The 24718-nt window shown below is 40.1% G+C and overlaps 1 protein-coding gene across 2 annotated transcripts; it reads left to right on the top strand.

The window, feature by feature from the left end:
• Nucleotides 1–5104: 5104 nt before the first annotated feature.
• On the top strand, nucleotides 5105–12821 carry CNBP (CCHC-type zinc finger nucleic acid binding protein). 2 transcript variants are annotated; one of them, XM_067463562.1, is made up of 5 exons: nucleotides 5105–5357; nucleotides 10586–10705; nucleotides 10882–10974; nucleotides 11117–11318; nucleotides 11673–12821. In XM_067463562.1, the coding sequence occupies exons 2-5, from the start codon at nucleotides 10603–10605 to the stop codon at nucleotides 11788–11790; spliced, it is 516 nt and encodes a 171-aa protein (XP_067319663.1). In that variant the 5' UTR covers nucleotides 5105–5357; nucleotides 10586–10602; the 3' UTR covers nucleotides 11791–12821. The 2 variants fall into 2 exon arrangements, with proteins under 2 accessions (XP_067319663.1, XP_060621946.1); XM_060765963.2 differs by having other exon boundaries at nucleotides 5106–5357; nucleotides 11120–11318.
• The last annotated feature ends 11897 nt before the right edge of the window (nucleotides 12822–24718 follow it).

Raw genomic sequence — 24718 nt, 5'->3', positions numbered from 1 at the left:
GGTTTTGTTCTTTAAAGTCCCAAGTAGAGTCTGGATTATCTGGGGAACCATTTCCTACTGTAGGAATCCACCTCTGCCTTGCCCACAGTAAGATCCATCAACCAAGCCTTCACAAAGGTTGCTTTTTAGTTTTGGCCTCACTGCTTTGCAATGCTCCACTTTCACATGTACAACTCCCCCCACAACACTTATCTTTTGAACCCTTTTCCCTCAGAACTGTCAGATTGACCAAAATATGATTAATTTTGTTGTCAGTAGAATTTAAATGTTAATTTGATTTCCCCCCTATTTTATGGCTACTTGAAAAATTACTTGAATAAACTGCAGCTACATATGAAAGAAATACTGCTGAATTAAAAAGTCATTCTGCTAATCCAAATTACTCATAATGTTTGACATGATCATAACTTTTAAACCCTCGGCTCTCTACTAAGAGCTCTTCTTTTTGAAACCTCCTTGCTATGCCCCTTTTCATGACTCCGCCGCCAGCCCTCTGCTTGTGGTTTCTCGTACTACTAAAATGAGACCATAGCTATTTTTAGTGTATAAAAGTATGCAAAGCACTACGGCCCTCCTTGACGGAATCGATAGAGCTGAATTGTCCCTGTATTTTTATTTGAACGAATGTGAAACTTTAGTAACACAGGGCTTATTGATAATCTGAGCAAACATTTTAATAATTTCCCTGTGCTATCCAAATATTACCTACATGACTCACACCCTAAATTTGCTGGCTGCCTTCATCTCAGTGGGCTGTTAATAAAAATGAATAAAGGTGTATGCAAGGGAGGGTTGGCCTTTGGGGATCTGCTGCTTGTGGTCTCTCATGGGGGTCACAGGGACCCTTTGGGTAGAGGGGGAGAGGGAATTGTTTCATTTGGTTTTGTGCAGCCATACTTGATGCACTACAAACCTCTGGCGTGGGGGGGGGGTACCTTTTCCAGACTTATATAATGCATATTGGACTCAACTGAACCAAATTATTGTTTATTTATTTATAGGATTTATATTTCGCCCTTCTCATCCTGCAGGGGACTCAGGGTGGATCACAATGCACATATACATGGCAAACATTCAATGCCATAGACACACAACATATAGAGACAGACACAGAGGATATTTAACTTTCCAGCTTCATGAGGGTATGCTTTTTGAATTCTGGCCACCGGGGGAGCTGTCGCTTTACCATCTACTTGTGACACTGATGGAGTACTTTCTCATTCTTTTGCACACTAGAGAGTTTTTATGGCGTTGTAAATTAGTTAGATTAGCCTCTCCGCATAAGCAGTACCTAAATTTCCTACTTGCAACTGTCTTTCGGGCTGCAAAGGTTGACAGCAAGCTAGACAAATGGCCAGAAGCTCACTCCGCCCCGGGCTGGCTTTGAACTCATGACCTCTCGGTCAGTAGTGATTTTAATGCAGCTGAATCTCAACCAGCTGCACCACAACTTTGTTCCCAAGTTACAAACAAAATATGTTCTGTAGGTTTGTTCTTACACTGAATTTATATTTAAGTCGGAATAAGTATATTTTAAAAGTGTAACTCCAGCCAAAAATATGTATGTTTAAACTTTGGATAGCAAAAGGAAGAATTGGAAACCCTGTGGTGTCTGTTTTGCTGCCTGTGCCCCAGTTCAGAACATGTAGACTTGTCCAGCTGTGGACAAGTCTACATAGGGACCACCAAACACAGCACCCAAACATGAATAAAAAAACATGAAAGTCACTGCAGACAACCTCAACCAGAGAAGTCAGCCATAGCAGAGCACCTGATGAACCAACACAGCATATTATCTGAGAACACAGAAATGCTGGACCACTCTAACAACCTTTACGTCAGACTACACAGAGAAGCCACTGAAATCCACAAGCAGGTGGACAATTTCAACAGAAAGGAGGAAACCATGAAAATGATCACATCCGAAACAAGTTGAGAGGACAGTTAAAATGCATTTAAAAACACAAAGCTTAAAAAAGAACTTGCTCTTATGCTAAATGTCCTTTGACCAGAATCTGGCAACTTGGAATGCCTCTGGTGTCACTGTCAGAAGGTCCCCCACTGTGCATGTGGCAGGGCTCAAGCTGCATTGTGGTAGATGGTCTGTGGTTTTCTCTTCTCCACATTCGTATGTCATGGACTCCATTTTGTAGCCCCATTTCTTAATGTTAGCTATTTATTTATTTAGAACTTTTATTTCCCATTCTTCTCTACCTCTGTGGAAGGACTCAGAACAGTTAACAGCAAAAATTCAATGCTACACAATAAATAACATCGTAAAACACATACGCAATAAATATGTTCTAAAATACATACAAATGACAATTCATCTAGTTAAAAACATCATCCAACTTAATCTGATAGTTGTAGTTCATAAAAGCCAGGAAACAGTTTTGGAATATTGCCATACATCAAGGGAACCACTGACCACATAGGAAAACTGATGAGGAAACACAACATACAAACCACTTACAGACCCACCAAGAAAATCCAACAAATGCTACGTTCAGCAAAGGACAAGAGGGATCCTTTCACTTCTGCAGGAGTCTACCGTGTACCATGTAGCTGTGGACAAGTCTACATAGGGACCACCAAACGCAGCGCCCAGACACGCATCAAGGAACATGAAAGGCACTGCAGACTCCTTCAACCAGAGAAGTCAGCCATAACAGAGCACTTGATGAACCAAACTGGGCACAGCATATTATCTAAGAACACAGAAATGCTGGACCACTCTAACAACCTTTATGTCAGACTACACAGAAAAGCCACTGAAATCCACAAGCACATGGACAATTTCAATATAAAGGAGGAAACCATGAAAATGAAAATGATCACGTTAGAAACAAGCTTAGAGTACAGTTAAAATGCATTTAAATCACAAAGCTTTAAAAAAAAGAACTTGGCCTTATGCTAAATGTCCTTTGACCAGAAGCTGTCTACTTCGAGTGCCTCTGGTGTCACTGTCAGAAGGTCCTCCATTGTGCATGTAGCAGGGCTCAAGTTGCATTGTAGTAGGTGGTCTGTGGTTTGTCCTTCTCCACATTCGTATGACGTGGACTCCATTTTGTAGCCCCATTTCTTAACGTTAGCTATTTATTTATTTAGAACTTTTATATCCCGTTCTTCTCTACCTCCGTGGAAGGACTCAGAACGGTTAACAGCAAAAATTCAATGCTATACAATAAATAACATCATAAAACACATATGCAATAAATAAGTTCTAAAATACATATGAAAGACAATTCATCTAGTTAAAAACATCATCCAATTTAATCAGAATGTTGTGGTCAAATAACTGTCAATACCGGATCATCCATCAATCTGCGAATGCCTGATTCCAAAGCCACAATTCTAGCTGCTTCCTGAAGGACAGGAGGGAGGGGCAGACCTAATCTCGCTGGGGAGAGAGTTCTATAGCCGGGGGGGGGGGCACCACAGAGAAGGCCCTGTCTCTCAAGAGCTGTCTCATCTCATGCTGTTCAGTGCCTTCCAGGTCATCCAGTCTTCTGTGTGCCCAGGAAGGAGTTTCTCATCTAGTCTTAGCCACTGATTGAGGTGCTGGGTTTTTGCCTGCTGCTTTTGGACTCTCGCTTGCTGAGGTGCTCCTGCGAGTATCTCTGTAGATCTTAAATTGTTTCTTGATTTAAGAAGTTGTAGTTAATCCAATACAAAGCCTTTAATCTGCTTTCTGAAACTGGATTATATAGCTGTGTAGATGATGCCCGAGCCACCCACTGACTTCCAATGGGATTCTTATTGGTGGGAGGGTTGGAGCCTGAAGAAGATGCTCATTGTATGGGAATGTCAGGGGGGTATAGTAATTTGTATTTATTTATTTGTCGTGTCAGGGAAACCAGTCAATTATATTACATTTCTAACAGAACAAAACAAACAAACAAACAGACAAAACTCAAAATCTGCAAGTTTGGTAGTTGATTAAATGTCCTTTGACCAGTATCAGCAAACCACTGACCACCTGCTGCAATGCAACCTGAGCCCTGCCATATGCACAATGGAGGACCTTCTTGCGGCAACACCAGAGGCACTCCAAGTGGCCAGATACTGGTCAAAGGACATTTAATCAGCTATCAAGTTTGCAAAATTTGTGGTTTTTTTTCTCTTTTTATCTGTTTGTTTGTTTTGTTCTGTTAGAAATGTAATACAATGTTCTGGTTGCGGATGACACGATAAACAAATAAAATAGTACCTAGCCACTCGGAGTTCTTCTGGTGTTGCTGCAAGAAGGTCCTCCATTGTGCATGTGGCAGGGCTCAGGGTGCATTGCAGAAGGTGGTCAGTGGTTTGCTCTTCTCCACACTCGCATGTTGTGGATTCCACTTTGTGTCCCCATTTCTTGAGGTTGGCTCTGCATCTCGTGGTGCCAGAGCGCAGTCTGTTCAGTGCCTTCCAAGTCGCCCAGTCTTCTGTGTGCCCAGGAGGGAATCTCTCATTTGGTATCAGCCATTGGTTGAGGTTCTGGGTTTGAGCCTGCCACTTTTGGACTCTCGCTTGCTGAGGTGATCCAGCGAGTGTCTCTGTAGATCTTAGAAAACTATTTCTAGATTTAAGTAATTTGTAAATAGTAATTTGTAAAGGAACTTAGAGCAGGGAAGCCATAAAGGCGACTACATGGCGTCGGGGCTACTTTTTAGCGTGTTTTTGTCTCAACAGCTTTGTGGTGTTCTGGAAAGCGTTCCTGCCCGAGATCACCTGACCCGACGCTCTCATGACTCAAGCCTGGAAGGCGCCGCCTCGGCTAGGCCAGCCCCGGAAACCGCCAACAGAGAATGTGTGCCTGTGTGCGCGCGCACCACACCCCCCCCTCCTCCTCCTCCTCCTCCTCCTGAGCGCGCCACAACGTGCGCGGGAAAGGCGGTTGATAGCCCTCGCGCCTTCTCCCTCCTTCAATCCTTACCCCCCCCCTTTTTTTTTCTTTTAAAGTTCAAGCCCTAAAAGAATGAACCCGGGAGAATCCAGTAGGCGGACGACTCCCCCCTTTCCACCGCGCTGATTGGCTCTTTCCACCCTCTTCGTCAGCGGGCCACGCGGAAGGAGCCGCGGCCTGCGATTGGCTCCGCCGCCGGGGGGGGGGGGTTAGGGAGCCGTGCGCAAAGAGGCGAGGGAGGGTGCGCGAGGGGCCGTGTGCAAACCGCGTGTGGCGCAGCCAGCAGGGACTCAACGGCAGCGGGCGGAAAGAAGAGGGTATATATAGATATTTATATATACAAGGCCCGAATCAAGCCGTTCGTTCTTTCGCTCGTTCTCTCCCGCGTGAAGGGAAGGAGAAGAAGCGCGAGGGGAAAAGAAAAGGCCCCGTTTGGAGGCGACGTCAGAACCGCCAAAGGCTGAGGAAGGTAAGCGGCCTGCGAGGAGGGGATCCCTGGGCGGGAAGCGGGGCCCAGGGAGAGAGAAGGGCGCGGGAAGGCTGCCTGGCTGGGCCTCCTGCGCGGGGAGTGAGGGGACTGTGACGACGACAACGGCGAACTTTGCCGCCTCGTGAGCATTCGCCTCCGGGAGGGAGAGGCCTCTCAGCCCAGGCCCGTCTCCGAGAGGGAGGGAGGGAGGAAGGGGCCGCGGGATAGTGAGGCCTTCCCCGCGCTCGGAGGGAGAAGAGGCGCCGTTTCCCCTGCCTGCCTCCCTCCCTCCTTCGAGGGCCTTTTTGGCCGCGCTTGTGCTGGGTGAGGGCGACGGCGAGTGGAGTTTGGTACGGGCCTAGCGCGCATGCGTGCAAGGAGAGTCATTTCGCTCCCCCCTCCCTTTTCCGCCCTGAAAGCCCGCGAGTCGCGTGTCCTTAGCAGCGCAGGGAGGGGAGACCGCTCCAGATGGGGTGGGCTTCTCTGGTCCCTTAGGGCCACTCGCCTTCCCCACGTGTTTCGAAGAGGCCCCGTCTTTACGCAGCCTCAAACTGCCGCAGCCAGACCACAAACTCCCACGAAAGCGCGCGAAAAAAAGCCCTTGATGCGCACCAGTGTTCTGTGGTTTGTGTCATCGCCATCCGGGCCTCCAAATGGCCCCAGAATTTACTGTCGAAATGAGTAGGAATACTACTTCCTTCAATAACGGTTCGAAGCTGCATTTCAGGATTGGTGTCTCGAGATAAGCTTCGAATTGGCGATTGGCGCCGATTTTCATGCAAGAGTGAAGAATCATAAAAGTTGAAAGAGACCCTCAAGGGCCATCCAGCCCAACCCTCTTTTGTCATGCAAGAAAACACTATCAAAACAGTCCCAACAGATAGCCATCCAGCCTCTGTTTAGAACAGTGGTTCTCAATCTGTGGGTCCCCAGGTGTTTTGGCCTACAACTCCCAGAAATCGCAGCCAGTTTACCAACTGTTAGGATTTCCTGGAATTGAAGGCCAAACCATCTGGGGATCCACAGGTTTAGAACCTCGTCCTTTCTGCTGACAAAAGGTGATAGATACCAATAGGGACACATTTCAATTGGATTTTTGAACTTGACACCGTTTCCCCATCTCCCAGATGTTTTGGATTTTGGCTCCCATAATTACTGGCTGTTGGTCAAGTTAGCTGCGGCTTCTGGGAGTTGGGAGTCCAACACAGCTGGAGGACCAATGTAGAAAAATAGAGGACAATTTTTTGGGGGGGGGGGGATTAACAGACAAGGAGTGTGAGGATTGTAAAATGGTTTCTGTGGTTGTATGTTTAGTATGCATACATTCATATAGATATGTTAATGCATTTGGTTTAGATTTAGTTTTGTGAGATACCATAGTGGCTAGTCAGTTAGTTTTAGTAAAAATCTATAGTAATTTTTTTGTCTTAATCATTTTTTCTTCTGAAAACTAGTTTCAAAAAAGGAAAGGGGTAGATTCCAACAGGTGGTCGCTGTAATGTTTGGCTTGATCAGAGCCTCTCTCCAAAAAAGCACAAGATCTGCGATTTAAAGATTTTAATAGATTCAGTGCTTTCGAGAATTTGGAAGGGTACAAGTGAGGGCCAGCCAAGAACTTTATAGAATACTCATTTCAGGAGATGGGGGCTTTTAAAATGAGTAGTCTAAGAAATGCTTGTGAGTTTGTAGTATGCTGTAATCAATAATAATGGATGTTCAAAAGAGAAGTAGGCCATTGTATTGTTGTATAGCTGCTTGGAGCCTCTCATAAGATGGAGTTAATGGCCTGGTTAAAAATACTGAATATAAAATATCCAATTGAATCTTGGCTGAAGGGTTTTTGTTTTGTTTTGTGTTGACTAATAAAAATAAGTGTGTGTTATCTATTCTGTGGTAATGAAAGACTTTCTGAAACTAAGACAAATACATGTCCACTTATATACATGGAACAAGTACACAATAACTGGAGGATAGCTGAAGTGATCATGCATTATGTTGCAGTGGTCAGTGACCAGATAACAGTGGTTATTTGAAGTTGACTGTGTATCAGCAGAGTAAAATGTAAATACAAAATGTTGCCTAACAACTTTAGCAGATTAAATTGGGCTAAAGCAGAATTTATTACTTCCAGTTATGAATCCACACAGTCTTCCCAGGTGTCCTAGTAACGTTTGGAAAAAAATACAGTGCTTCCTAGATTGATCATGTCTATAGTTCTGTGGTAGTAATGTAGCAGCAAATGCTCTCAGACAATTCACAATTATATTTGGGCACCATCAACTAAACACCTGGAACTTAAGTGAATAAATAGTTTAGCATTTCAGATCTTGCTGCTTCCACCTAGATTTGGATTTGTTCTTTTTAATTGTAGATTTAAATTGACAGAATAGTTAACAATTTGTATAAAATTGGCTGTATTCCATGTAGGAAAAATATTTCTTGTACTTCGGTAGGCGTACAGTGGGACCTTGGTATCCACTGGGGGCTGGTTCTAGGACCCCACCATGCCCTTATGGCAAAATCAAGGTTTGCTGTTTGGTTTGCTGTGTTGTGTGTGTGTTTTAAACTATTTTATAGCTGCTGATAGTTTAATTTGTGGATCTGGAGGTTGCACTGTTCATAGAACTCTTGTATGAAGCTTTAATATATCGATGTCAATGTGATTGACAGATACTATATTTTGCTGTATTTGGGAAAGGGAGTTTCAGGAGGTGCAAATGCATTTGCCTTGATGTGAGTAATTCCAAACTCTTCAATGGCCTTCACATTCTGAAGCATATTGAGATGTCTCTGTAGCTGATTATTTTTAATGTAGACCCTAACAACACTCGCTGTAACCATTTCCATCTAGTATGGAGATGATTGTCTGCAAAATGGGCATGAGATGTCAAAAGATGACAAGCTCCTTGTGTGGGCAAGATATAAAGTGAGACCAACTACTTAAACAGATTTTAATTCCTTTGACACCATTGGTGGAAAACCAAATGGTTCCCTTGATCCACAGCTGTTTTCAGTGTTAGCACATCCAGCTCCCCTGACTGGCAGATGCTTAAACTTTTCAGGCTGACAGTGTAAATATTTTCCTAGCATCTCAACTGTCCTAATTTTGTACAAAGGAGTGAGTAGAGTGGTCTGGGCAAGAGATTAGTAGTACTGTATGTAACTGTTCTGGAAATAAATGGTCAGGAATATAGTAAACAGAACAGCTACTTCATGGATACAGGAGCTTCATAACAGCACTGAATATGTGAATCTGATATTAAAATATTTTAGCCATGTTATACATTCACATGAGAATGTATGAGATGAAATAGGATTTTACTATAGTTGAGTGGGTCTCGAGAAGAATGGGAGAAACTGGGTGAAGAGACATAATAACCTAAGGTTTATGGGAAATAAATAAGGTGCAGATGTGGAATGTGTAGTTCCCCAGATGTTTTTGGAGAACCACACATTTTGGGGTGCATTTCACATGCTGGGTAGGGCTGTTGGGAGTTGCAGTCAAACAACACCTGAAAGACTTCCTGTTCCCCATCTCTGATGTACAGGGATAGGAACCTGATAAGAGTACTGGAGGAGTTAGGAACCATAGAGAAGGGAGATGTGGTGGAGCCAGTAGGACAGGGAAGAGAAGCTACTGAGAAGCTTTTGTGAATCTTGATTGTCCTGTTTCCATACACCCTTGCAGCCGAGCACCTAACAAATGGGGAATACATGAAATCCAGACTTCTAGTAAGAATGCACCAGGCCACACAAGCAGCCTTTTCTGTGCTGTATATATAACTCAAGTTACTTAATTTTTTTCAAAACCATGGAGCACAGAGATAACCATTACCAGCACTTGGTTCTTCTGAACATTTAGTGCCTCTTACTTTTGTCAGCTGATCAGTAGTAGCAGTAGTAAGATCTTAGCTGCAACAGTTGAGGTCTAAAAATGCATGAACTTAGCATGTGCCTAAAGCTTCCTGTTTTGAGTAATTGTTTAGAGAAGATATACAGCTGGATTCATCAACCATTTTGTAAGACTGAAAGTATGTAAATCATTTGAACAAGAGTGTTTCACAGTTGTTACTGAGATTTCCGATTTTCTGATAAACAAACCATATACATATTTGCTTTTCCAAAATGGCTTGAGTTTTAGATAGAGAATTGTATCTGCTAGGATTTGTTAAGAGTATCACTGAGCTTGTAGCTCACCAGCTGCAGAAGTGGAAACCTGAATCAGAATAGGTTTAAGCATGCATGGGTGATGTAATTCATTTTGTCTATCTGTCCTTGAGATATGTATCAGATTTCTGATCAGTTTTGTCCACATGTAAAACAAGAAAGTGATACACTTAGATTTAAACAATTATTATATGTAATAGGGCCTCTGACTTTTGCAGCAAAAGATGTATATGTGTGATGGGAGGGGGCCTAAGAAGAGAAAATCACCTGGGTGTAAGGCACATTGCAGGGAGTCAAATTGCATGCACAGGAAGAATTTAGGATCTTAAACTTTTACGCCTTTTTAAAAGCAGGTGCTCACTTCTGCTTTGTATATATAAGTGCTCAATTTCAGTGTAGATTAATATAGTCCTTGTTGCTGCACAGTAAGCCTAAGATGCACTTTGGGGTCCTTCTGGGGTCCTTAGACAATAATTGATAGATTAAAGGATCATAAACACTACAGTTGCTTTGGTAATTGTGAGACATGCCAAAGATAATATAATCAGTCTAACATCTTTGAATAGAAATTTTTCTTCTCTGAAATGTGAGACTGGAATGTATTGTTCAAACTCCCACAGTCCTACTAGCATGTGTTATATTTGTAAATGAAAAGATTATGAAAACTGAATGAAAGGATATGTAAAGTCCACACCTATATTCCTGAAATTCAGTATTAATTGCAATGGCATAATGTTGCAGATGATCACACCGTGTTCTCCATAGAGAACACCTCTGACATTGAAAGGAAGAAACCATCATAGGCTGTAAGGCTATTTTTCCCCATCTGATAACTGCAGAGCACTTGCAATAACTGTAATCCCTTACATTCTATATATGAATGGGCCTTTGTTCAGAGTGGAATTTTAGATAACTATTTCATAGAAATTAAAGCAAAATAAGTCCTAATGGCAGAAACAGAAATCCAAATGCAGTCAACAGGGTGACACTGCCTAATTTGTAAACATGTTTACATGAATACTCCTGTGTATGATTGTAATCATTGTTTTTCTCGCATCTAGGAAACCTACCTGCAGTGATGAGCAGTAACGAGTGCTTCAAATGTGGCCGTACTGGCCATTGGGCCCGGGAGTGCCCTACTGGAATGGGCCGTGGTCGTGGAATGCGAAGCCGTGGCAGAGGTAGCTTCTCCCCATTTCCAATAATTTTCTGTGAAAGTTTATTACATTGTATATTCCTTTAATTCTCTTCCTATGTACAGCACTACTGATTGAGAAAAAAAAATTTCTACTATATTTTGGTCTCATTTTATGGCGTTAAAACTCGATTTCTTAAAGAGCTCTGTATTTCTTAATAGGTTTCCAGTTTATGTCTTCATCACTCCCGGACATTTGTTACCGCTGTGGTGAATCTGGTCATCTTGCCAAGGATTGTGATCTTCAGGAGGATGGTAAATATTAATAAAGTTTTGAAACTATAGATGAGAATGAAATTATTGATACTGAATTGTGAAATACACCTACATTACATACACGTCCTGTAATGATTACAAGGTTTTATAGTCTTGTTTTGTTTCCTTTTTCTTATTGTGGAAGCCTGCTATAACTGCGGTAGAGGTGGCCATATTGCTAAGGACTGCAAGGAGCCCAGGAGAGAGAGAGAGCAGTGCTGCTACAACTGTGGTAAACCTGGCCACCTGGCTCGTGATTGTGACCATGCAGATGAGCAAAAGTGCTATTCTTGCGGGGAATTTGGACACATTCAAAAGGACTGCACCAAAGTGAAATGCTATAGGTAAAAGCTTGGCTTAATGCATTTGGCAGTTAGTTCCATTATGATAACTCAGTTTTACACATCAATTTCTGCTATGTTATAGTGAGTTGTCTCTGCCAATGTTTCATTACATTATTTTGAGGAGTGATCCTTGTATCTTTAGTAGTTGTTAATCTAGTGATCCTTGTATCTTTAGTAGTTGTTAATAGTTGTAGTTCCAGAGTTCATGTGTTGTACTGTAGATTTCAGTATGTGTATGGCCTGAAAGCAGCACAGGACAGGTTTATTCTGTAACTGGTAATCTGTAGAATCCCAAATACTCAGCTTGTCCATATATTTCAAGTGGGGCTAAAGTTCTGTTTTGTCTGATTTTAGGTGTGGTGAAACTGGCCATGTAGCCATCAACTGCAGCAAGACTAGTGAAGTCAACTGCTATCGTTGTGGCGAGTCAGGACACCTTGCACGGGAATGCACAATTGAGGCTACAGCTTAACTGTTATCCTTTGTCGCCCCTCCTTTTTCTGATTGATGGTTGTATTATTTTTCTCTAAATCCTCTTCACTGGCCAAAGGTTGGCAGATAGAGGCTATTCCCGGGCCAGTGAGCTTTACTTGCCGTGTAAAAGGAGGAAAGGGGTGGAAAAATCGACTTTCTGCATTTAACTACAAAAAATGTTTATGTTTAGTTTGGTAGAGGTGTTATGTATAATGCTTTGTTAAAGAACCCCCTTTCCGTGCCACTGGTGAATAGGGATGGATAAGTGGAAAGAGTTAAGCCAGACCAGCAAAGCCTTCCTGGGTCCCATGGAAGTGATGATCATATGCAGGAGGAAAACAAACTGGAAGTGTCTGACACTTCCGCCATAACTAATTTTATTACAATAATGGCCTTGGATTGTCTGACCTCAGTAAAAGTTGTAACACCAAGTATCTGCATCAGGCCTTACCTAGAGCATATAGCTAAGTGGGATGAACGAAACAATGCACATGCCTGTTAATGGCCATGAGAGTGAGGAAGAAATCGAGAATTGAAGTAACAGTAATACAATAAATGAATGTCTAATAAGAGATCACAAGGTAATGGGAAACATTAAATATTTCAAACTAAATCAAACCCAGAACATCAATGCTTACAGCATATACAATTTGGAGCTATTCAGGACTTGCAAAGAAATGCATTTTCACAGAAATCAAGATGTTATTTTTGTATACTATATCACTTAGACAACTGTTGAGTTTCATTTGCTTGTAATCAGTTTTTAAAGTCAGATGGTAAAAGCAATTGAAGTCCTAGAATATAGAAATGTAATTTTAAACTATCAATAAAGCTGGAGGAGGAAGGGGAGTTTGGCTGAAGTTCTTTGTTTGAGGTTTATTTTTCAAGTACATAATGCAAAACAAGCAAGAAGGCAAATATGGAAGAATAAAAGCTGAACATTGACTATTGTACCACAAATGTATTATACAAAGTTAATTCCTGTATCATTTAAACTGTAGACTTGTCAAATACATCACTTCAGCAGCATTATTTGCATTTGTTTTTCTCTGTATAGATTTCACAACTTGCAGTATTATAGTTAAGGAAGCTTTTGGTTTTTCTTAAGACACTGCCAGTTAAGCTATAGGCCAAAATTCTGAGAAAGATTACATTAAATAGGTAAGATACAGCTTCTAATTTTAAATATTGTAGTCGTCTCCATGGTGGAATCAGAAAAAAATACTGGAGTCATGGAAAAAGTGGGTAGGGTGGGGCCCGTGTGCAAAGTACCATTCCTTCAAATAATCACTGGGATCCAACAAAGGAGCAGCAATTGGGTAAGTTCATTGAAAGGCACTATCTCTTTCTAGTCTTTGATAGTAGGTTAGTTTAAATAAAAGAACTGCTTGCCACTTAAAAGTTCTTCAAATTAGCCAAAATTCTTTTAACAGGGAGACAGGAAGACTATCATTTTTACTCTGTCCATCCCATACATTATTTCATATACTTACCATACCCCAAATGATCTTACCTTGTGATAATTTTGTGTTTTCGTCGTCCGTCCCCCCCCCCCCCCCAAATAGGCAAGTTTTATTACATGCTTTTGTGTAGCTGAGTAGCTGGTTAGAGCTAACAGATCAGCTGTTCCAAAATCATGCAAGGCTTTCAGTACAGACCTGGAACTGAAAGGATAAGTTCACTGAAATAATTGAGATCTGACATGCACTGCTAGGGAATGGCATAAATGTTTCCAGTAAGAGGCTTGTGTGGTTTTAATTACTATCATAATACCAAGGCATGAATGAAAGCAGTTATTAAGATTGGATGATTATCAAATTAGAAACAGATTTTAATTCTTGCCTCCATGGTGAGGATATACAACTATTCAACATAATACTTGCTAGTTGGAGAAAACATGAGCCATCTGCCACTCAAGCACACTAATACAACATGACAATAAACTGATCTTTTGACAGCTTCCAATTTGCTGCTTCTGGATAGGATGGTAATAGGATAGCAAACATAGAAGCATCCCCAGGCAAGAAAACTGCAGTTTCAGAAGCAGGTGAAGGGAACAGATTTATTTTGCTGAACAACCATTTTAAGACTTTAAATTGTGGTGGAATCAAAAGAGCAGCTATTTTATGATTCAGCCTCTCATGCCCTGCCTGTGGTTTGACACAACACCAATCCTGCAAGAGAAGAACTAGCAAGTTCTATGTTGCTACATGCAGTAGCTATGCAAAATGGTATATATGGAAGTTTATAATTTATATTCTAAAGCATTACATTTTGTTTACAATGCAGTAAGTTGAGGAGAGTCCTGCAAGAATAACAATGAGAAAAGACACTGATAAGAACTAGGGAAATCAACTGAGTTATGAATTAAAATGAGAATTTACTAGTGGCTTTAGTCAGTTTATTTTTTTAAAAAAGTATTTGAAATCTAAACTTTATTATTCATACTTCATCACAATCAAGCTATTAGAGCAGTGGTTCCCAAACTTATTTGGCCTACCCCCTGGAAATATTTTTTTCTAAATCTTTTATGCTTTCACCACCCCCTTACAGTTATTCATTGCCCCCAAATGCACCTGTAGCCATTACCGCCCCGCCCTCTGATCAGTGCAGTGCCCACCAGAGGGTGGTAACACCCACGTTGGGAATCACTGTATTAGAGTGCTCAGAAATGAGATTTTCGACCATTCATAGCTTGTTCTCTCAGAGATCAAAGATGAGGGGTAAAATGATGGGCATCTTTTGAAGGTTGCATTATGTTAAAAAGGTGGTGTATATCGTACATAAAATATAAATACCACTTGGAAACAAAGTAACACACTTAAGATAAAAGTAATACAAAAATCAGGATCATCCATGTCACCATATTTTTGATGAGAGTAATTGAAATGTGGTTGTAGAGACTTCAGGTACCATTGAATAACAAGATGGCTAATAAATCAACTCTTCCCTAGAAGCCAAAATGACCAGATCACATTGCAGCTGTTGTACTTGGCCCATGCCATGAAATGTCAAGATTCATTAAAAAAGATAATGCTTGGTGAAGTCGGGGGCAGCAGGAAAAGTGGAAGACATTACAGTTGGATAGAATCAATGAAAAAAGCCACAGCAGGATCTGAGCGAACTATTGAGTCTAATGCATAGGAATACTAAAGGTATCTGCACCATTTATTGTTCCACAATAGTGATCTTGTCCTTGGGTTCTACTTATTTTTTCTAGGAATAGAAAGGAAAAGATGGACAGGACCACATGGCACACTTCCTTGATAGTACCACTTACTGATGTGCAAATCAAAAGTGGTCCAGTAAGACATCTGAAATCACTAGCTTATTGCTGGAACTGACTGCAGAGTCCTGCAGTGAACACTCTCATGGCCCAGTGATGAAGTAAGAGGCCAAGCAAAAAAATTAGTATAGGGCTGAGAACTAGGATAAGTCAGATGCCATATTCCTTGCATCTTTGTGAGCTGCTCCCTGACTCCTATACAGACTTCCCGAGTTACAAACATCCAACTTGCAAATTACTCATAGGTAAGAATGGAGGTGAGACAACATGACGTGAGAGAAACCTACTCAGAAATGAAATTCACTCCTGAAAGAGTTATCATGGGGAAATGGTGTCTCCACTGGAGCTTTCTCACCAATCCTTGTTTCCACAGCAAGTCACATTTTTCAAGTTCCAATTATCACAGGGACAGAAAGTGGGATGAAATCTTCTGAACTGGCACAGGCAGCAAAACAAAACAAGGGTGTTCATCATTCCCTATACTATCAAAAGCTTAAAAATTATGTTTGGCTCATAGACAAATTCAACTTATGAACAAACCTACAGAACCTATCTTCATAACTTGGGGACTGCCTGCCTGTACCAGGAAGAAAAGTCCCTGAGCTGGCAAATAACACCCCCATATCCTTGGGTGTATGTGAGTTTAACTAAATGTTACTTCCCCCATATACCCGTCTTTCTTTTAATTGACCAAAAAGAAGTACTTTTAAAGAGAAGTTGACTAACTGGACAATTTGCATGGTTCATTTAAACCTCTGGCAAAAAAAAAAAAATCCCAAGAGGATTTCTTTTAGAGGGGAAATAACTGCCTTAAGACTTTTGATGACCAGATTTGCCATTTGGGACACAAAAAACTATGTGGGAATAAGCCCCCCCACCCCAGAACAGTTGCCACGGGTAAAATGGTAACTACAGTGTTCTGACACTAGCGTATTTATTCATCTCTAAATAAATATAAAACTTACTGCAGAGAGAACAGCATTGATAATATTTTAAAACAGTAATAATGTTATCCTTCAGGCTTAGTTGCCTTGCTGAAAAAGTTATTTTGCCTAACAAAGTTCAAGATTCATTGTACAATACTGCTAGACCAACATGCTGTTCCCTAAAACAGGTTTTTCCTGTCATTTGTGAAATGGTTTCCCCAGATACAGATGGTATGCTAAATGTCATGGTAAATAGTTATTTCCTGCTCCGTTCTAATTGAAAAATGAACTTCACAGCAGTTGAAACACAATATGTGTTCTTTATCATTATTTGTCACTTAGTAAATAAAAAGTATATATTTGACTAAATTGTTCAATGTACTTTCTAGTCGCCATGATAAATTGGAAATATCAGCTCAAACCTAATATTTTTAGAATGACAGGCTGACCAGAACTTTCTGTTGACAAAAAGTTGTCGATTATTCCTAGTTTTAAACTAGTTGTTATGGCGTTTGCTCCATCCATCAACCTCAAATATTTACAAATGTTCATGTTGCAGACCTCCCATATATGTCATTTCACACAGTATCATTCTTAAGCTGTATGGCTTCTGCTTGACTAATGGTTGGGGGTCAGATTATTTCTGAAATCTCAACACAATTTTAGTTTATGCTTCAAAGAGAGTGTAGATTATTCGTGGAAGGATTCCTGTCCTTGGGGGAAAGCACAGAATCATTATCACTTCCCTGATACTTTAGGGTATGGAGTGCTGTCCATTGGTTAAAAAAGGAAACCCAGATTATTTTTGCTTGCAAATACATTTCAGCGGTAATACACTACACACCACTTAAACACGTGATAAAGTAATTTTACTAGCATTCAAAACTGATTCGCTAAGAAGTTTGCTTCTGTAAGCAAGCCTTGGAGCCACACGTATGCACACAAGCAGTCCCAGGTGGGCTTCATACACGGGAAAAGCTGGTAAAAAAGTGGATACTGTGCCAAAATCAAGGATTCACCTGTAATTTCTACTGTAGTCTGTACTTGGATGCTGTAGCCAATATAGCGTATTGGTTTGAGCACTGGACGACAACTTGAGATCAAGATTTGAATCCCAAGGCAAGTTACACTCCGTCTTAGACAAAAGCAACCAAACACAACCACCCCAAATAAATTGTGCCAAGAAACCCCAATTATTGGCTCACCTTAAGGGTGCCACAAATAAGAAACAATGTGAAGACACATAACGAGAAACTGAAGTTGCCAGGTTTGTCTTCCTGCATTGTAAGGTAAGAGGGGGATTGTGGGAGGCAAGTAAGACACTGCATGGGGAAAAACTGGTAGTATATTTATTTATTTGTCGTGTCAGGGCAACCAGTATATTAATGATAAAGGATAACGTACATCCATATGTATGTTACCTGTTGATTTACAGTGAGAGGGTTTCCTTAGGCAAGGTAAGTTTTGCAAGTTTTTTTCATCTGAAATATAGCCTATAGCACCAGGTATTTGCTGGTGTTCTCCCATATCCAAGTATTAACCAATTGTATCCTTGTCTTCCAAGATCAGACAGGATTTGGTGCCTTTGGGGTATTGGGTCACCCTAAACAGTAAGGAATAATTAAGTTAGATATCATAAATAGTTCCTAATACAATTATATTGGTTATTAATCTGATTCATGCCTCCCACCTGATGATGAGAAGCCAGTAATAACAAGGTAGAGCCAAGATGTCTATGAGAACAGCCCTTATACAAACACAATACTATCACTGGATCTACTACAAATCCTTGTGGCAGCATTACCTTAGGAGTAGGGTAGATGTTTACCTTTCTAACTGTGGGGGCAAGGTGCTGTGAGTCAATTTGGGATTGCTACAAGTATCAGTGCATATGTTTGGTTTTTTTGTCACTTAAAGAAAAAGCAGAGGGGCCACAGCTTAAAACCATGCTCTTGAAATTGTTTCTGTTTAAATGCAGAAATATACCCGATGTCTAATGCTAGTAGTTACAGGTAATACAGCAATAGCTGTTCCTGCATAAACATGTTGTTTTAAGTTTGTGGTGCAATAGGATTAAAGAAGAGATGGAAAAGGTATGCCCCACAGTCCTCATGTGATTCCTGGAACATTTTTGGGATAGTTGGGTGCTCATTAAAAAACTTCCCAAATGGATGTGAAAGCCTTCTAGGATAATTTCAGTATGTGTTTTGCATGCATACTCAGAAGAAGTCTTTGTTGACTGAATGGCCCCAAAGAAACAAAAAATATATGGTTAATTGCCCCCCCCCCCCAAAGAGAGTGTTGGGGCAATAAAGGGAGATATGAGACAGTGGTGCTAAAGTATATTGTAATAAAGCGAAAATAATCTGTTGGTATCTTTCATATGTCATAATTAGTACACCCATTGGAGCTTTGAGAGGATACCATAGATCCTCCATTAACCAGCACTCATGGGGATTCGTAGACGCCGGTTAAATGTAGTTGCTGGTTGACTGAGACTTGCTATTAAAAATAGGCCAAACTAATACTATACCTCATATTATACCATACCATAAACTCTGTATTGGCTTGATACTAATATTGAAATAGTGTAATTAAAAGCAAGATGGAAAAAGAAAAAGAAAAAGAAAGGGAAAAGGAAAAGGAAAAGGATAAGGAAGTTGAGAAAAAAACTCCACTCACCACTAGGAAAGGCTCGCTACCCGAGGAGCCTACAATAAGAGACCTCATGAAAGAATTACTGAAGATACAAACAGAAATAAAGACAATCCAAAACAACCAAGAGGCACAAAGTAAAGCCAGTAAAAATGAGACTGAAGCAATGAAGAAAGACATGAAGGATCTGAAAGAGGAGATGCAATCATTGCAATCGCTAATGAAGGAAGAGATGACTACCGTAAAAAATGAAGTAACAAAACTAAAGCAAGATAATATAGACCTAATTAAAGATAACATCTTAATCAAGAATCACCAAGAAATAGTTAAGAAAAAAGTGAGAAATGTGGAGGAGACGTTAGACAAAGTCCAGATCCAGCAGGAAATGATGGAACTCAGAGAGAAAGAGACCCAGCTCAGATTTAGAAACGTGATAGAAGAAGAAGAGGAAAGCGTAAGAGAAGTAGTAGTGGACATGATTTCACACCTAATCAAAAAGACAAAACCAGAGGCGGAAGCGGAGGTAGCCAGAGTCTTCAGGATACAAACATCCCACTCCAGGAAATTCAAAACTCCGAAAGACATCATTGTGCAACTAATAAACAAAAACACCCGGGATGAAATACTTAAAGAACACTCGAGGTCGCCAATACAATATAAAGGGAACAAAGTTGCAATCCTGAAAGAGATACCAATATCAATACTTGAAAGAAGACGTAAATATTACTTCCTAACCGACGAACTGAAGCGAAGGAATGTAAAATTCAAATGGGAAAAGAGGGAAGGTCTAACAACAACATGGAACGAAAACAAGTTTTGGCTAACATCCGAAGCAAAAGCAAGAGCCTTCTGGGAGAAGTACATTAAAAAGAAAAATGGAAATAAAAAGGAGAACGAAGAAGAAGGAAGATGGAAAGATACACCCCAACATAGCGACTATACCGACATTGCAGCAAAGAGACTCGACCTTCTGGACGAAGAAGACTACGAAAAAGGAAGAAAGAGACCAAGAGAAATATCTCCAAGGGACTACACTCTTCAGAAAGAAACAACAAAAATAGATATAGATTCATTATTTAAGAAAAATGACAATGATGGCAAGTAAAATCAGAATTTACTCAAATAATGTTAATGGATTAAATGGCCCATGTAAAAGAAAGAAAGTTTGGCACCACCTAAAAAAATGTAATTATGATTTAACCCTCCTACAAGAAACCCACATTTCCAATAAACACATATCTCACTTACAATGCAAAGCGTTGGGAAAAAGTTATTATGCGTCCGGACTAGAAAAGAAAAGAGGTGTAGTAACGTATGTAAAAGATAACATCCCCTCTGAACTGGCGTTTAGAGACACAGACGGTAGACTCCTAGGAGTTTTGATAAAAATTGAGGATAAAAAGGTCTTGGTTTGTAACATATACGCCCCCAATGAGGCGAAAAGTAACTTTATAAAAACTCTAAAAAGACACATCTTTGAAACAGAGTACGATGATCTGATACTTATGGGTGATTTTAACGGGGTGGTGGATACAACCAAAGATAAGTCAACTAATAGATTAAAAATAAAACCAAAACAATCAGGAACCCTCCCCAAAACCTTTCTAGAATTAAAAGAAGAACTTGACCTGATAGATATATGGAGATATCACCACGAGGAGGAAATCGATTACACATTCTTCTCTAACAGGCACTCAACATGGTCACGCATTGACATGGCCTGGGTAACAAGCACCATTGTACCAGATATAACTAAATCCGCAATACTGCCCATGATCAACTCCGACCATTCACCCATAGAACTACAAATTTCAAACCAAAAAGAAAAAAAGATCATTTTCAGATGGCGCCTGAACGACAAAATATTCTCAACACCCAATGCAGTGGAAAGAAACAAAAAATTACTAGACGAATACTTCACCATAAACACAGAGAAAGACACACCCACTAAAATAATATGGGATGCCCACAAAGCATTCATAAGGGGTCATCTGATCGAACAAGCTGCAAGGATCAAAAAGGCCAGAAAAAAGGAACAGGAAAAACTAGAAAAAGAACTTATCAGACTCGAAGGAAAGCTTAAAGCAAACCCGAACGATGCCAAAACTTGTTACCAACTGAAACTAGTAAGGAAAAATATAGACACATTTCAATTGGAAGAGATAGAGAGGAAGCTGAAATATACCAAACAATACTATTTCGAAAACGCAAATAAAATAGGGAAAGCACTCGCCAGGAAAATTGCAGCAAAAAAACAGAGCAGACAAATAACAAAGATAATGAAAGGTGACAAACCCTTGTACAAGACAAGTGAAATCATAAACCAGTTCACAGATTTCTATAGAAACTTATACAAAGATGAAAACATCCCCAAAGAAAAAATAATGCAATACCTAGCAAAACAAACTATTCAAAGAATTTCAGATACACAACGAGAAAAACTTAACAAACCAATATCCTTAGAAGAAGTCCTAACAACAATCAAGAAATTACCAACTGACAAGGCCCCAGGACCGGACGGTCTCACGACAAGGTACTACAAAACCTTTAAAGACACACTAGCCCCCCATCTAAAGAATGTAATGAACAAAGCTATGGAGGAAGGGGAGCTTCCCGACACATGGAAACAGGCCACAATCTCTCTAATCCACAAGAACAATACAGACAGCACTTCAGTAAAGAACTACCGCCCTATCTCGCTCCTCAACACGGACTATAAAATATTCACGGCAATATTAGCATCTAGATTAACCATGACATTAGCAGAAAGAATAGATGAAGACCAGGTTGGCTTTTTGCCTGGAAGACAACTGAGCGACAACATAAGAACAGTAGTCAACATCATCGATTACTACGAAAAGAACATCCAAAAAGAAGCTGCTCTTATGTTCTTAGACGCTGAAAAGGCATTCGACCGAGTCAACTGGGACTTCATCATATGCCTTCTCAGAGAGATGGATATAGGGTACCATTATTTAAACGCCATTACCTCCATATACACTTTACAGCAGACCAAACTAACTATCAATGGGCAATACTCAGACACCATAGAAATCCAAAAGGGTACCAGACAGGGGTGCCCTTTATCCCCTATACTCTTCATAATAGTCTTAGAGGTGCTTCTTCAAAGAATTTCCGGAAACAAGGAGTTGAAAGGACCAAAAATCAAAAATCATACATTTAAGACAAGGGCATTTGCAGACGATGTTGTCTGTTTTATAGAAAATCCACTAGAGAACATCAACAAATGGCTGAAAGAAATAACAGATTTCGGTGAAGTCGCGGGCTTCAAAATAAATAAAGATAAAACCCAAATTATAACTAAGAATATGAATAAAAATAACAAAGAAAAACTACAGAATATTTCAGGAATCAAAACAACAGGCGAAACCAAATATCTGGGAATAACAATAGCGACAAACAATGCCCACTTAATAAAAAATAATTACGAAAAAAAATGGAAGGAAATAAAGAAAAAAATCAACTCCTGGAACTCCCTAAATCTTTCCCTATTTGGAAGAATAGACACAATAAAAATGAATGTTCTACCAGAGGTTCTGTTTTTGTTCCAATCTTTGCCAGTCCTAAAATCAAAAACTCTCCTCAACAGCTGGCAGAAAGAAATCTCCAAATTCATTTGGAAGGGCAAAAAACAAAGAATAAGTTACAGAAACATGACCGATGACAAGAAAAGGGGAGGCCTATCCCTCCCCGATTTACAATTATACTATGAAGCTGCCGTTCTAAGATGGGTAAAAGATTGGGTGACTCTAAATAAACGCAAAATCTTAGCACTAGAGGGTTTCGATCTACATCAAGGGTGGCATGGTTACTTATGGAGAGGCAAAGCTGAAAAAGAGAAGTGTTTCAGAAACCACCCAACTAGAGCTTCACTTCTCAAAGTCTGGGACAGATACAAAGACAGGTTCTATAGAAAAACACCCCTATGGTTTTCTCCTAACGAAGCTCAACACCTGAGGGACCTACCTAGAGAAAAATGGCTTACCTATGCCCAGCTTCTGAAAAAGGACTCGCGAGAAACCATATTAAAATCCCAGGAAGAACTTAAACAGCTTGACAAATCCATCTCCTGGTTCCAATATCAACAAATATCAGAAAACTACAGAATTGATGTTAAAAATGGATTCCAGACCCAAGAAACCTTCTGGGACAAAACAACAAGAACCGAAACCAAATTCATCAAGAGAACATATCAACAATTGCTGGCATGGGCAACGGAGACAGAACAAGTTAAACAGAACATGATCCAGTGGTCCAAAGATGTAGGCAGGCCAATAAAAATGTCGGAATGGGAGGAGGTCTGGCGCCATAAAATTAAGTATACATATTCGACCAATATGAAAGAAAACTGGTATAAATCATTTTACAGATGGTACCATACTCCTGAAAAGATATCCAAATTTAGCAGAGGGAAAACTAAAAACACATGCTGGAAATGTGAAAAACATAAAGGAAGTTATATCCACACATGGTGGAAATGTAAAAAAATTAAAAATTTCTGGCAACAAATACATAAAACAATACAGACAATACTAGGAGAAAAAATAACATATAGACCAGAAACCATGTTGTTGGGAATCACAGACCCTCTACAAAATAAAAATTCGGATAAACTACTCTTCTACTTCACAACTGCTGCCAGAACAGTTATAGCCAAGATTTGGAAATCCCCAGAAATCCCAACAATAGATCAGTGGATGCTAAAAGTATGGGATATAATGAACATGGATATCCTAACTCATAAAATATCCCAAAGCGTACCTAAACCTCCAAAAACTAATTGGGAAAGTTTCATAGACCACGTTAAAAGATGCAATAACGAAATTGATATCAGTATGGAATAACGAAAGCTCTCTAGGGAATGCTGTTAACATCCGACGTATAATAAATAAACAAATTAGATGGGTAATAGTGCCCACCATTATATTATCTATCCAGAACTACCTTGGAAGTGTTTTTAATGTCACTAGGGGTATTTTAGGTGGTGGGATTTGATATAACAAGAACACACAATCTGCCCCCCCCCCTCTCGCCCCCCTTCCCGAGGGCATTCAACCCCAAGATCTGAAACGCTACACTGCTTTTCTCTTTCGAACCTCTCTGCGTATTTCGACTTCCCCATCTCCGATCCATTATCCCCACCCTACAATTTCTCAATAGTGTTACCAAAGAGGAAAGAGAGAGGAGAGAACGGTCTGAAACGCTACACTGCTTTTCCCTTTCGAACCTCTCTGCGTATTTCGACTTCCCCATCTCCGATCCATTATCCCCACCCTACAATTTCTCAATAGTGTTACCAAAGAGGAAAGAGAGAGGAGAGAACGGAAAGAAGGAAAAGGAGAAAAGAAATAAGGATACCGTACATGGCGCTATGTAATAAGTACAATTATCTGAGGGGGGGAGAAAGAGGGAGATATTTCAGAATAAGAATAAATAAATATATCTATGTGATAACTAGGAAATTTGCTCAAAACCTATGTACTATTTTGTTTGTATTGTTCGTTATATGCACATGTATGTCGTGTTATTGTTATATGTCTATTATAGATATAAAATCAATAAAACTCATTTAAAAAAAAAAAAAGCAAATTAAGACACAATTAACTTACTGTAATATTTCTGCTAAATATTATTTGTTTCAAGTATTATTTCTTTGAAAGAATACCTTGAAGAAGTTGGGGGTGGCGACAGCTGACAGGAAGCTCTGGTGTGGGCTGCTCCATGAGGTCACAGAGTCAGAAATGACTGCACCAATAAACAATATATTTGATTATTTTGCTGCTTGTTTGAGAATTCTGATTGCTTGAGAATTGATTGGCTAAATGAAAATTTACTGTACGGTGTTTATTTAATGGTATTTTGATCACCCCCACAAATCAAACAAGGACCTGCAAAGAGATAATTATTAGCCAAGGAAAAAGTTAAAGCTGTTGATTTGTTTTGTTGTTGAAAAAAGTGCTGAGAGATATAGGGTTAAATGGAAAGTAAGCTGCCAGAGCCACATCTTTTACTGGAGGGAGAACAGAGAAGGTTAAATG

This window comes from Anolis sagrei, chromosome 2 (genome assembly GCF_037176765.1).
Source record: "Anolis sagrei isolate rAnoSag1 chromosome 2, rAnoSag1.mat, whole genome shotgun sequence".
NCBI classification, from domain to species: Eukaryota; Metazoa; Chordata; class Lepidosauria; order Squamata; family Dactyloidae; genus Anolis; species Anolis sagrei.
Note: the sequence above shows the minus strand (reverse complement) of the source record. Positions and strands in the feature narration are given on the sequence as shown.

What these genes read in the sequence shown, in the direction of transcription:
- CNBP (XM_067463562.1), top strand. Translation starts at nt 10,603, where the DNA reads ATGAGCAGTAACGAGTGCTTCAAATGTGGCCGTACTGGCCATTGGGCC. An exon ending in AATGCGAAGCCGTGGCAGAG is followed by an intron (nt 10,706 to 10,881) that starts GTAGCTTCTCCC and finishes ATTTCTTAATAG; the next exon opens with GTTTCCAGTTTATGTCTTCA. An exon ending in ACCAAAGTGAAATGCTATAG is followed by an intron (nt 11,319 to 11,672) that starts GTAAAAGCTTGG and finishes GTCTGATTTTAG; the next exon opens with GTGTGGTGAAACTGGCCATG.